Raw genomic sequence first — 15011 nt, forward strand, 5'->3', positions numbered from 1 at the left:
GGGTAATGTGTTCTGAAGTGCCTAAATCCCAGTAGTATTACTGAGAGTGAGCACACATAGACTAAACCTTGCTTATAATTTGGGCAGTATAATGGTTGTTACCAAACTCTGAACTTTATCCTGTTGAGGGTCTGTGCATCAGGAAAATTGTTTGCTTGTGGAAATGGGGACTAGCTACCTATAACAAGAGTACTTCATATGCTATGAGATCCTAAGTTACTTAGACCCCTCCAAAAATCATCATCATCAAAGTACTATCTCTGTTAGAGGAGTCCACAGGCAGGATAGGATGCACTTTGGTTTTGCATTGCTCGTGGGTACTTCACTTGTTAAATATGGTGATCCCTCAGTGGGCACAGTTTATTTCAGCAGATGGAAGAAGACAGACTCTGTTCCAGAATTTTTTATTTTTAAAATATTTTCAGGCAATAAATTTGGGTAGCAAGCTCTTGCCTTACCTGTAATACTTTCTTATACTTGCTACCTTTAATTATTGAGAATCAAATAACTTTGGACCAAGAGGCCCAAAGTTTGAGACAGAGACAGAGAAAAAAAGTGCAGAATATTCTGTGAGGTTTTGTGACTCTAACATACCAAAAATTAAGAAGCCACATCTAATGAGGAAACCTACTGTCAGGCTACTCCACATTAGCTGTGCAGCAACCTGTTGAAATTAGGCATCCTGGAGTTTGACAGAATAATTCCCTCTGATGTTTGCACAATGTGCTTATAGAATATCAATCTTGCATCTGTTCAGCATGTCACAGCAATCTAAGGAAAATGCAAGTAACAGACTTAAGTATTGATTTTACAGAAGCAGAGATAATTCATGCATTCTGAGCAATCTGGTGGCCAGATAACCAGCCTAGGTAGAAAGTTTTTCCTTTGATGGATTATGAAAATACAGAAATCTCTTATCAGTTATCCTTCTGCTTTTCTTTTTTTTTCCTTAATCCTTGGTATATACTTTTAAGAACATGTGCTACTACATAGGTAATTGCTTTGGGAGGTAGGAAGATTTTACCTGTTTTGATACTACGTCCACATGAGACACACTGTAGGACTACCATCTTTCAAGCCATTTCTGATAAGCAGTAGTAGGACTTAAAGGTAACAAGACCCAATCTTTTTTCTTGTGGTTGAACAAAATTAATTTCTGCAAACAGTGGTTTCTTGCATGAGCAAAGATTTCAACTAAATAAGAAATTTAAACCTACCAGAGGGGAAAAAAAAAGACTTGTTAAATTTTAATATTTTATTTATCTCCTTGGCATATGTGTGATTGGTCTTCTGCAGCTTCTGCTAAGTTAAGCTACTGCCTCTACAGATTACTCAGGTTTGCTATCAAGGGGGACTTCACTCACAATTTCATAATTGATTTTGGGAGAGATCTTTCCCTCAAAGTATTTTTTACAGAAGTGGTAGGTGTATAAATATTGGAAATTAAAAATAATCCTCTGTCGATTTGCTTTTTCAGTGTGTCAAGACTTATATTTGTGCGACACCTAGGAGGTGTTCTAGCAGTGGCAAACATTAGGGGAGGTGGTGAATATGGAGAGACCTGGCACAAAGGTAAGTCACTCAAAGCAGGGAAACAAAACTGCAGGCTTAGCAATGAAAATTGCAACATTTTCTCTTCATTCCTTCTTTCATGTTCAGATCTCCTTTTTCATTTTACTTATTCTGTAGAAAAGTAATTTTTTTCCTTACTTACATGTTAGATCTGTACATTGTCCATTAATCTGATAGTTTTCGTAGATTCTTTTAATTTTTGCAACTTCTTAAAAATAGCTTTGCACAAAGACAATATTTTCCAAGAAAATATTTTTTTTAAGCAAGATCAAGTTCCCTAGACTTTCAGAAAATTTTCTGTATTGCAGAAGACCTGTCTGGATTTCAGAAACCTCTGTCACAATTTGCAAGTGCACATGGCTCTACAATTCTAAATCCCCAAGACAACAACACTGACTATTTAGATTCTCTTGGTATCATACCAAAAAAAAAATCATTTGCAGAACCTTACAGAAGGTGTGAATACTTGAGTTCAGAATGTAACTCTTCCAGACTGTTTTTGCATAATTTATGAATAGACCTTTTTTTATATATTTCATGAATGTGATAGGAAAAACTTCTTCACCAAAAGGGCTGTCAAGCACTGGAACTGGCTACCCAGGGAAGTGGTTGAGTCACCATCCCAGGAGACATTTAAAAGACATGTAGGTGTGTCATTAGGGACATGGCAGTGCTGGGTTAACAGTTGAGCTTGAAGATCTTTTCCAATCTAAATGATTCTATGATTCTGTGAGTGAAGTTCATATGAAAACAGTCAGCTCTGGAAGTACAGTGACATGTGATCCCCTGCGCGCTCATAGGGGATCCAACTTCAGGTTTTTTTAAGCTGACTTTTGTGCTACAGGGAAACCCAGTCACTCACTGCAAAGCTCTATAAATCTCCTTGCCCCTTTTCTTAATATTTTTGCTTTATTTCTGTCCATGTTTTTCCCATCCAGTCTTTGTCTTAGTCCTTTGATTGTCTTTGTCCACTTGCCTTATTGCTGACAATTGTCTGCATCCCTTCACCAGAGAAAAAAGCTTGGAAAAGTCCTACTTATTTCTGTAACATACCCATCATTATTTAATAGTGACACTTTACTCATATCCAAGAATCTGGAAGATAAGTTGCTGGAGATGTTGTCAGCAAGGCAAATGTACCAAAACAGTGGTGTTTATGATGTAGCAATTTGCCATGGCAGTAATCCATAATAACTTTTTATCAAACAAAATGGGTATTTCCAGATCATTGCATCTTGATTTTACTGTTTCATCTGTGGTAACTATTTGTCTGGGTCATTTCCTCACAATTGAGTTAATTATGTAATAGCTTCATAAATAGAAGCTGTATGTGCTTGCAGATACAGGATATTATTGCTAAAGATGAAGTATCCTTCATTAATTTTAATTTGCTGATTGATTTGTAGTAGATTTTAATAAAATTTATCTTAATATGATAATGCTTCTTTGGTCCACCTATTTCCTGCTTGATTTTGACCCGAGTCTTTTATTGCAGTTGCAAATATCATATGTATCTCTTCTTTGTTACTTCCAGAACCAATTACGAAAGTCTTTTTACTTAGGTTTAATTATATAGATAGGATTCTGACCTTAGACCAGCCCAGGATTTTGAGCAACGAGTAAGATTTATTTCTCCTTTATTGCCACATATTTGAAGACTTTTCTGTTGTCCCAGTATATCTCTCTACAATGATGTTGTTAATGTGATAATGATGTGTATTTGTTAAAAAAAAAATACAAAAAATTAAAAGTGTAATGGTTCCAGTTCTACAAGATCTGTATGACTAAATGTCAGAGTTATCTTGCCAAACTTCTGCAACACAGAAATAAAGCAACCATTGTAAACTGGGTGTCCAGGATCACTGGATGGGCAGTGGAGTTAAAGAGACACGTCCAGTTAAAGAGATGTAGCTCATCTCACTTATTTTAGGGTAAAATTAATTGTCCTGGAGGTTCCTAGACCATAGTGGGAACCTTAGGCAATCCGCTTAGAATAAACATCCACCCTTTAAACAAAGTAAAAGGAACTGGAGTTAGATTTCTGTATCCTTTGAGTCCCTTTTACCTGGCTGGGCCACAGCCTTTGCTACACAAATACAAGGATTTTCTTCCTAGTTCCCATTTCTTACTAGCATTTAATTGCCTGAGATTACCATGGTCTTAAGGTAGGGTAACCTTTGAAGAAGAGCTAGTTTTAGTCTGTCGCCAAACAAGTGGGAAGATTATGAGATTTGGGCAACTTTGAGTTCTCAAGGTTGATATTCTTCTACTAAAATGATTGAAAACTGTTGGGAAAACTATGCTTTTCTTTCCCTATCCCACCCTGCAAAATTTTTTATTTTCCAAACTGGAAGTCTCATCAGTGATGTCATCTGGACCTATATTTTCAGCCCTGATTTATTCCCTCATACATCTGAGGACATTTGGAATTCTGTTTGACAGGATGGCGGTATCTTAAGCATTTCCGTATTGAAAATTAATTAATAAAATTTCAAACCAAGAATGCAACTCTGAAGTTCCTTTTTCACCATAGCTGTATATCATCTGATTTGAAAAAAACTAATAGGAAAAAAAGTAGATTACCAACCACATATTATATGTCCAGGAAATTAGAAGTGCTTATTTTATATAGCTTATTTTGTAAGCTGAAGCTTTATTGCCTTAAGAAACTGTAACTGAGTTTAATGATATCAAAGTCCCATTAGATCAAACCTCAAGTGGATTGTATGTGGTCATTTTGTATATATTTTGCTATGCAAAGCTTTTAGCTTTCATTTTAGTGATTAGGAACATTACCTGACTCTTACTCCCCAGTATAGGTATATATTATTCAGAATTTCTTAAAACATCAGGGTTATTGACAGAACCATCTTATACCCTCTCTGTGTTGAAAGAATCTTTTATTTTTGCTGTCTTTCAGAGCTCCATCAATTATTAAAATGTTCATGAAACTGGAATTGTTCCCAGGTATTTTTGCACACATGTTTTTCTGAAGAGATGGTATCAAATGGATTTTATGGCATCAGCTGATTTGTTTTGTTTCTGTGCTAGGTGGTATCTTGGCCAACAAACAAAATTGCTTTGATGACTTCCAGTGTGCTGCCAAATACCTCATCAAGGAAGGCTACACATCCCCAAAGAAACTGACTATTAACGGAGGCTCAAATGGGGGCCTCTTAGTTGGTAAGAACTGCTCGTATACTTCCCGGGTTTGCTTCTGGGTTTGTAAGTAACCAGACAAAAATTTATGAAATCTGCTTGTCCAAAGTTGCCAGAATGTCAATGCATTAATATATACAGCTGTTAAATGTATACAATTGTTCTTAATTTGCTGTTTGCATGGAACATTGGGATTCTGCAGTCTCTAGCAAAGGATGAAAGCCATACTTAGAGTCTTGTGTGGTAAGAGCTAATCTTGTGGTAGAATCACACAGTAAGTAAAAATGGTTTAAGAAACATTTGCATTTTTTTATTTTTCTTTCTCAAGACTAATCACTACAAAATAACTATTGAACCAGAATTGTATTATGTAGCATATTGGGGAAACTGTATGTGGTCTGTAATGTAAGCCAGGAGCCCATGTCCTGCTATCCTCCATCTTGAGTTTCTCATTCACTCCTTCTGTAGTCATGCATTCTTGTTCTTAGAGAATGAGTGAGAACATAGCAGTTCTGCAAATAAAGCCTTTGTACAGAAGGGTATTACAAGTTGACTCAGCTTTCATTGTGTAGTTAAAATATGACCACAAAGCAAATCATTAATGTCTCTGATGAGAAATTGGGGTTTATCTGCCTTTTTTTTTAAACAGCATGAAAGGCATGTGACAGTAGCTTGAGTTACTTATGTGAGAAGGGGAAAAAAGACACTTCAAATGCATAAACCATAGATATATAGAATGCATAGATATATAGAAAATGAGCAGATTTACTAGACCCACTCTTTACTTGCTCTTCTTTTTGTACTCCTTCCTGTTTATCTGCTTCTGAATACTGGCCCTATTGATTTTATTCTATTTTTCAGTGTGTTAGCATCCAGCATAAGAAAACAGAATTTGACATTATATAGGTCTTTTGTCTAAGCCATCTTGGCTATTCCTGCATTATTATTATTTTTAAAAAGCAGTTGTTTTAAAGATAAAGTAACAAGTACATCTAAAGTTGTATTTTTGCTTTCTGCTTATATTCTTCTCAATAACAGGTGGCAGGAGGTATTTTTGCATTGAAAATAGAAATGGATGAATATGATAAAGGACTAAAGGGTTTACACTCCATTTGAGAGTGCATGCATTGCAGAAGTCAGTTTTATGTGAGCGTAGATATATATTTGGAAATGCAGTTAAACTTTCAACATATTACATACCTTCCGAAAATACTGTTATATATATATGTGGTTATATGGACTTCAGTTTCAGTTAGGATGAGATTCATCCTACCTAGCTTTAGTAATAAAATACTCTGTTTTTCTGGCTGAACGAGTCAGCTGGGCTCCTTGTTTTGATAAGGGGAAGCAAGTCACATCTGCAGGGCATACATCATTCTGGCAGGAGACAGGTATTAGGAATCTAGACCTCTCTGCTCTGAAAAATCTTGTTGGAAACCTTCCTTTGCACTTACAATCCAGCTGGATTTCCATGCTCTTGATGAGCCAGATAGGGATTTTTTTTGACTGGGTGCAATTAGGTCAATTTAGAAAATTCTTGTAAGTGCTTTTTCATCAAAGCAAGAATAAATTTTGCAATAGTTGTTCATGCAACACTAGAGATCATAACTCATCCTTTAGGTGCAAGGACCCACTGCCAGACTTTCTCAGTTCTTATTTATAGAAGAAAAAGCTGACAAGGAAGAGTATTGTCACTCTTCCAAAATAGTTTCCTTTCAGTCAGACTAACAGGAGGTGACTCTAAGGACTACAGAGCCCTGAGCTCTTGCCTCATTCAATCGCAAAACAAGACTTATTTGTCCTGCAATGTGATCCCCAAGCTGAGCAAAGCAGCACAGCTGTAAGCTGAAAACCTCCTTTATGCAAATGCCATGTTTGATCCCTCATGTTTGCTTAGTCAAAACCAGTTCTGATGTTTTGAAGGCTTACTTTCATACCGAATTTTAAAACTCAACGTATATGTAGAGGGGTAAAATTAATGAATAAATTGTTGATCTGGATTACACTTTATTAATGCATTTAATTAAGTATTGTGGCTAATTAGAGGGGTGCAGTGGGAATGGGTGAATATCTCCATAAGTGATTTCTTACTGAAGTAACTACTTAAGGAAGTAGGAAGCAGCCATTTCTTACAAAATCCTGAGCAACAGACAGTGCTTCAAGAGACACTCTAAAATAAAGAGTATTAAAATGAAATGTTGTGATAGTTGTTTTGGCTTTTTTTCCTACCAGAATATAATTTATGTTCATAAAAGGAAATAACATGAGGGGGAGGGATCTGATCAAAAGCTTCAGTTAAAAACATCAACCTCTTTTACATAGCATCTGTTTAAGGCACTATATATACCTTACAAAAATGTCTTGGGAACAAACTAGGAAGAGTTAGCATGGTTACCTATCAGAGATGACCAGAAGTAAAATCACATCTTTCAGAAAACAGAATTCATGTTCAAATAAAGAAAATAGGGTAAAATATAAACTCTTGGCAGGGACTGACAGACCACAGGAGACTGATGAGCAAATTGCCTCTAATGTAAAATTAGCAGCAAAATCTTTCTATGCACATCAGAGGCAGGAAACTGGCTAGAGAATCTGTGGGAGTTGCAGGTTTAAGGAGATGTAAAAGGAGCATTAAAGAATTATAATGGCAAAGCAGAACAACTAAATGGTCTGTTTGTATTGATATTCCCTCCTGAGGAGTGTGGGGGGTTCCCTGCACCAGTGTGTTTTCATGAGGAATGTTCTGGGGAGCTGACTCCAGCTGGAGCATCAGCAGAAGAGGTTTTGGAATTAATCAATCCAATGAAAAGTAGCGTGTTGCCAGGACCAGATGGTGCACATGCAAGATCCTAAGTGAACTCCAGTATGAAATTGCAGGCTACTAAGCCTAAATATCTGAGGAACAGAAGGGGGCAACTGTAATGCCAAGTTTTCAAATGGTTCATGGTGATCCGCAAGCTGCAGATGAGTAAATCTCACTTCTCTAACGGGCAAACTAGTTGGAACCAATAAATAATAGCTGACATAAAAGGAAGAATTTTGCAGGCTGAAGTTGCATCTTTCAAATCTATTTGAGCTATTTTGAAGGAGCCAGGCTGCATATGGTGCTTGTAACAGTGATCTAGGTGAAGAATTATTCTTGGATTTTGAAATGCTTTTGACAAGGGCCCTCATATAAGGCTATGAAAGAAAGTTCTTGCTGAGCTGGAAGCAAGGTCATGGGATAGCAATATCCTGGTTTGCAGGAGGCAAAGAATGGGAATAAACAATCCATTTTCAAAATGGACAAAAATGAGGAGATACAAGAATTTGGGAAAGAGTATACCTACATGTGGATGCACAGTGAATAATTCTGAATTACAAAATGGATTCTGTGATCCATTGTAGTAGTTATGTGCAAATTTCAGTGCTCTTATTTCTTAAAATTCAAAAAAAAGCAAGGGAATTTGTAAAATCGTGAAAAAACAGGTTTAAATCAAGCAACAGAAATTGGAATTGAAGAACTTACTGCTACAGGATATGATGAACACTAGATGAATAAACATTAAGAAAGAAAATAGATGTGTTTACAGAGGATGAGTATTTTGATGGCTGTTTAACAGGGTGGATAAAGAGAACTCCAACTGAGAGAAAGCTTAAACAACTAGTTTATAAGCTGATAATTTACGGGAGAGATCTTCCAGTATTTGTTTAATGCCTTCTCCCAGAGCATCTGCCAGTTGCCACTCTTATAAATTGAACACTGAGCTAGAAGGGCCTATTGCAGTTATTTTTAAAATATCGGAGGCAAGCGTTATTCTTAAAGAACTTGTCCCTTCCATTTGTAAGAAGATGGAAATCATAAAACAAGAAAATACAAGTTAAGTTGAGGTTATTCCTCTGATTTTGTAGCAGTCTGCTTTTATCAAAACTCTTTCCATAAGGGTTTATAATAATAATTATGGAAGAAAACTTTCTTCAGTAAATGGAGGACTTTTGATCCTTTTCTTTCTTGATGCTAATATTAAAAGCTTAGACAGGGAATGGTTTAGGAACCTTCAGTTCCGTAATTGAAAATCTCACATATTTTCAAATTTCACTTCTTCAAACCTAGTTTGCTAGTTTGAAAGGCAGTTTTCAAAGAACAGCATGTTTGGTGCCTGAAGAACAAAGAAATAACTCTTAAGGTCTTTTGAACATAGCATCTTTGGAAGTTACATTTTTTATCCATTCGTGTATTCGCTTCCGGTTTTGCTTGAAAGTCCTATTTGAATTCCTATTCACTGGCATTCTTCTCCCAGTGTGATTTGGTTTATATCAGATATTTTATATTTAAGGTTTTTTGGCTCCAGGTATTATATGGTAATCTTATTTTTTTCACATTATTTTAACAGTTTTATTTTCTTTTTTTTTAATAAACTTTGAGTTTATGAAAGCTTTTTGGAAGTTGGTCTTTCATGAACTTGGCAGTGGACCTTTTACTGCTGACTTTAATTCTTTAAGATAGGAATACTAATCCAATTGTTTTTCTGTTGAAGCTGCCTGTGCCAATCAGCGCCCTGACCTATTTGGTTGTGTTATTGCCCAAGTGGGAGTGATGGACATGCTCAAGTTCCACAAGTACACCATTGGCCACGCTTGGACCAGTGACTATGGTTGCTCCGACAGTAAAGAGCAGTTTGAATGGCTGTGCAAGTAAGTGCCTTTAAATACTCCTGTGGTTGTTAAAAAGCATAGTCTGCTCAAGAGTTTCAGGTTGTCATGATCAATATCTATTTGAGTAATTATTTCATCCTGTCCTCCACTGAATTTGGGGAGTTCTGTATTTCCTTACAAGTTGGTTTTGAATTAAAGACTGTCTTCGAAGTCCTGTTGAGTCAACTGGTCATATTTTCAAAGACCTTGTTCTCCTAGCAGCTTTTAGCAACTCATAAGGTTTTCTTTCTGGATAATGACTCCTTTAGGCTATCACAACAGAATATTCTCGAGTGAACCAGGACATAAATTGTACTTTTTAGTGTAAGAGAGAGAGAGTCACCACTGTGAATTGTGTTATACAATATGGATGGGATGTATTTGTAGGAATTGAATGGCAGTAGACCATAGCAGGATATTAATTAATTTCTTAACTCCTTGCTGAGAGGTCTAGAAAGATTATTTTAAGAAAAATTAAAAATATATGGGACAGGCAGCTGTGCGGGAACAGAAATTATCTACATATTGGCTATGGCTAATATGGTGTGTAAGAGTAAGTGCCATCATTTTAAAATATTTTTTGTGGAACCTCATCTTCAGTTACTGCATTTGTGTCTCTTCAATAATGAAGATTGACATTCCAGAAAAATGCTTCATACATACTAAACAATTTGACTGGTCTTTAGATATTAAATAGATATTTATATATTAAATATATCTAAATATAAAGATATAAAATAGATGTTTAGATATTAAAAAGAACATGGGCCGCATGAACACTCCATACCTATTTACTCACATACTTGCTCACAAAATCTAAATGCACAATTTTAGAAACATCTCATATGGCAATACCTGAAATATACCTTTGTCTCCTTTTCAAGTGCTGGCAATTTCTTGTCAGTTAAGATATATATGTAATGTTGCTTAGATGGTGCCTTTACATATACTTACGTTGTTCCTTAGATGAAAGTGAGGAAACAAGGAATCTGTTAGGTTAGATGCTCAAATATTGTCATGTACTCTTAAAAATAATTTGAACTTACTTAATGGGTACTCCTCCAAGGGCAAAGTTCATTCAAAAATAAAGCAAAATTTCCTTTTGTATTTCCAGTTATGAAATAGGGGGGAAAACAGTATCCTACTCATGGTTTAAGAAATGTAACATTCTTCTTAGGTGTAACTTTGTCTAAATAAAGAATGAAATGGTTAGATGGAATTTTTTGTAACTTATTATTACGTTTAATTTCTAATGTTAGAGACCACTTTGTGTTGACATATGTAGAGACACCTTTTATGGAATGTCACAGTGACTGAGAGATGCAAATTCTCCTGAAAAGAAGGCAGATTTTGAAAGTTAGATTATTCATTGCTCAAAAACTAGGAATCGAAGTCACCTATTGAAAGCAGAAAAACTTACAGTTCTTTCCATTTCCTGCATGGCATTTCCTCTGCATATGTGCATGTTCAAAGGTGGCCTAAATATTGGAGGGAGAGAGCAAATTTAGTAACTGTACAGCACTTGTGGCTTACCATCAGAGACTGTTTCCAGATTTGCATGGGATGAAGCCATCCACATGCAGACATAGACTGCTGGGGGATATGTATGCTGGGGAAAAGTCACAATTTCCCTGTTTCCAGCAGGATGGATCCTGCTATGGACTTGATAGCTTCAGCTGCAGTTTCCCTCTTATCCTTCCTGATATTTTGGACATTTCTGTGAGATGTACACATATGTCTTCTGAAACTAAAGAAACACACTTGCTTCACATTTGAGAACCAGAGATCCTTCTTGTTGGGTCTTAAGGAAAAAAATACGTAAACATTTGTGTGCTTTTCTTAGGTACTCTCCACTCCACAATGTCAAGCTACCAGAAGAAGATGGCATCCAGTACCCCTCTATGCTGCTGCTCACAGCGGATCATGATGATCGTGTGGTCCCTCTGCATTCACTGAAGTTTATCGCTACTCTGCAGTATGTTGTGGGCCGAAGCCGTAAACAAACCAATCCACTTCTCATCCATGTTGACACCAAGGCTGGGCATGGAGCAGGAAAGCCAACTGCTAAAGTTATAGAAGAAGTGTCAGATATGTTTGCTTTTATAGCACGATGTCTAAATCTTGATTGGATTGAATAGGCAAAATGCATATTACTGTCTCCTTTAGAAAACAAGGGCTTTAACACCATTTAAGAACAGCCACACTACTACTTGGTGTAGTACTTACATTTAAGAAGTGCAGTTTAATATTTTATTGATCTGACCTGCTATGGAGTTTTGATCTTCTGTGCTTCCCTTTTTTTGGCATTTCTTTGAATTTCTTTTTTACTGCATTCCAAAATACATTTTGAAAAGCATGTTCAAATAAATTACTGAGCTAATCTTGGTACTGTTGTGAAAATTAGATTCCAAAGTTAGTGCTAGTTGAGCTTATTTTCTGTAAACAATTTTAATGTATTTCACACCTATCAACATATCCAGATCATTTGTAATTAAATGTAAGTACTGTCCACATACAAGAACTGTGAGCATACTTTATTTACACAGTAATTTATTTTAGAATGTAAATTGAAGATGTTCAGTGATAACCGTGAAGTACTGAAGAGACAGTAATCTGGTTAAGTAAAATATTATTAAAAACCTTCTGCTACATGCTGTTCATAGACATGTTACAATCTATAATAATGATGTTGCTAGATTGTTCTTTCTTTCCAAAGAGACATCAAAATGTCACCAGTTTTCTCTTCTGTGTGGGAATAAATGGCAGAAGAGGCCATTATAGAGGCTGGAAAACTTGAAGAATTCTTAGATTCTCATTGTAATCTCAGTCAAGCTATACAGATACTCTTCAACAACTCATCAAAAGTTATCTCTTTAATTGTTTCTGAAGAGTAGACCAAACACTGATTTAAACAAATAAACAAAAACAAACACAAAACATAACCAAAAAAAATCACCTCAAACCCACAACTTTGTCTGGATTTTTCAAGTTCACTTTTTCCTGATGCCTTTGTCAGAAGGTTCTCTAACAAGCCAAAATCTGAACATACATATATAGCCAAGTTTTACCTGCAAAACGAGAAGAGCTTGTAGTCAGACTCCCTAATGATTTGACACAGATACAGTATTTGAACTGCCATTATTCCCATCCAGGCTGTAGAACTATAAAGTAGATATGAGTATTTGCCTACTAACTGTCTAAACTCTGATGCACTGCAGCAATTAGAGTTTGATGTTGCAGAGAAAATAGTATTCTACCGATTATTATTATTATTATTGCTCTTGCCCTTCCAGAAGACATCACTGCTTCTCAGTTTCGGATAAACTGATATATTCTTCCAGAATCATGATTGTCATTGTATTCACACTTAGGGTCTAAGGCCTGTATTTTAACTCCAGGCTCATCTCTCAGGAGTTTCATCTCTAAGCAAACAGTGTCTCAGTGCAAAAGGAGGAGGGAGTGGTATTTAAAAGAGGAGGGGGTGCTCTAAACATCATCAAAACTAAAAATAAATTTATATCAGATTCACTCTGTGTTTCCCTCATGATCTGGACTTCTTTTGATTCCCTCTGCAATCCAGGAAGGATCACCCCCTTCAGGCCCTTATTATACGTAATTTGATTTTAGGAGGAAACTAATAGAGGCTTTCTGCTTTCCTGTGAAATACCACACTAAAACCTGTATGTGATCTGGGGTTTATTTGTGACCTGTGGGCGTTACAGTTGTTTACAAGATTCTCTGTGGACTGATGTATTCTGATCACAGCATTGCATTAAAACAATCAGAATAGGGAGTTGGGGGAGGGGTGGCTTTTTCCCCTCCAGGCTCTGAAAACAGGGTTCGGGTTCAGCACCCTCCTTTTCCCAGAGGTATGGGAACTGCTCTCTGTGGTCATCTGAAAATTTTCAACAGCTTAACCACGTGGCAAGAACAGCCCATGAAGCAGTGCCATGTCCACTTGTAACACCCGACAGTTGTGGCATGTGGCCTTCTATTAAATTTATAGTTATCATCAAGAGGGCAGAACTTCACGTCTGATACAGAGCTTTGCAGGATAGGGTGTGTGGAAAAAATGGTCATTCAAGAATGGACATTCAAGAAATAGACACACAACTGTGTCGGTGCGTGGTTAGGGCCCAGCCACCTCAGTCATCTGTCCATGTCTTTGTTCCTAAAAATGCTTTTCCTTGTTCTCCAGTTGTTCAAACACAAAACTTCTGGCACAAGTTAAAAATAACTCCTTTTCCTCCTGAAGCCTTCTGCACTGAATGACTCAGTGTCAGGACAGATGACACATAATCTGGAGAGTTTGGAACCAAAATTTCTCATTGAGTGACAATCAGTAATATTGAAGGTGGAGCTGGCTTTCTGGAGAACCACTCACAAAATAGGTGTTCAAGAGTATCCCTTGTAGAATGCTGGTATCAGTACCGGAAAGGCATTTCTGTAATGTTGGCATTTATTTTATATTAATCAGGTGTGCCAAGTTCAAGATTAAGGTGCCAAAAGAGTGATGTTGCAGAGCTGTCTTATTAGCTAAGTTGCTGCTTTTGGGGCAGAAAGGGTCATGCTCCAACTGGAATCTGTAATTAAGTCTGAGCTAGTAATGCTCTTGTAATATAGTGGGATTTAAACCTTCAGGGCTTGGATTAAATAGACCTGGAGCCAAACCGTTCCTGCTGTACAAAACTTAATGAAATTTCTGTTAGTCTAGTTTCAAGGTTAAGTTCTTTTCTCTATAGTGGAAATGCTATCTTATGAAGATGCTCAGTATTTTGTGGCTTTTATTTCCAATACCTGAAGCAAAATTCACTAGCTGGGCAAAGTAACCTCCTTACAACTATCTGCTTTTTCAAAATCATGTTTCTTAGAAAATAGATACTAATGTTTTGCACCAAGATCAACAAAAAAATCCTGTAAGAGGCTCATGCTACATGAAGTAAAATCTGTTTTTAAGTGGAAATAAATGAACTTTTCACATATTGCTCCTTCTGATACTCTTCAGAACTGATGTAAAGATATCTTAGTTGTCTTTGCTCCCTTGAGTATATATTTGCATTAGAGTTGATTTATGTGAAAAAGGTCAGAGGCATTTTTAAAACCGGAGAGTCTTCATATTCTTCACGGAGAGAGATATTTGAATTCCTTTGCAACAGAGTTAATTTACATTTTGGTAGCTGCAAAAAAAAATATATATACAGACTTCAGCTGGGTGCTGTGTTTTTTGTCTAGCGGTGGAAGAAGGGCAGCTGATCTGTGGGTATGTAAGTATAAAGGACGCTCAAGACAGAGTTTGGAGGCACCTGTTCCTGACACCTAGGGTTTCTCCTCTTTCACCAGGATTTTCTTGACTTGGCTCTACTTTACCATCTGTCTGTAGGAAGGCAGTAACATGAGCAGCAGTACTTTTGGATTTGCTATGGCAAGCAGCAGCTTTCAGACATCTGTGTTGTCAGGTCATTTATTTATTTTTAGCCTGAGGTTGCCCCTCAGGATTGCCTAAAGGTCTGCTTATAGACTCTTCCTGACAGCCTCTCCTGTGAAAGGGGTTTTCCAAGCTGAGTAGGATTTAGGGGGAAGGGCCAAGGGAGGGACTTGGAAGTCAA

The 15011-nt window shown here is 36.7% G+C and overlaps 1 protein-coding gene across 1 annotated transcript in view; it reads left to right on the forward strand.

The window, feature by feature from the left end:
* PREP (prolyl endopeptidase) overlaps positions 1–14610 on the forward strand; it is a 90072-nt gene extending 75462 nt beyond the window's left edge. The window contains exons 13-16 of the mRNA XM_029962753.1: positions 1478–1572; positions 4624–4755; positions 9249–9405; positions 11249–14610. Coding sequence (XP_029818613.1) covers positions 1478–1572; positions 4624–4755; positions 9249–9405; positions 11249–11543 — 679 coding nt within the window. The 3' untranslated portion in view covers positions 11544–14610. The remainder of the gene's footprint in view (positions 1–1477; positions 1573–4623; positions 4756–9248; positions 9406–11248) is intronic.
* Positions 14611–15011: the final 401 nt, after the last annotated feature.

Source organism: Manacus vitellinus, unplaced genomic scaffold, assembly GCF_001715985.3.
Source record: "Manacus vitellinus isolate BGI_N305 unplaced genomic scaffold, ASM171598v3 scaffold_4_pilon, whole genome shotgun sequence".
In the NCBI taxonomy this organism is placed as follows: Eukaryota; Metazoa; Chordata; class Aves; order Passeriformes; family Pipridae; genus Manacus; species Manacus vitellinus.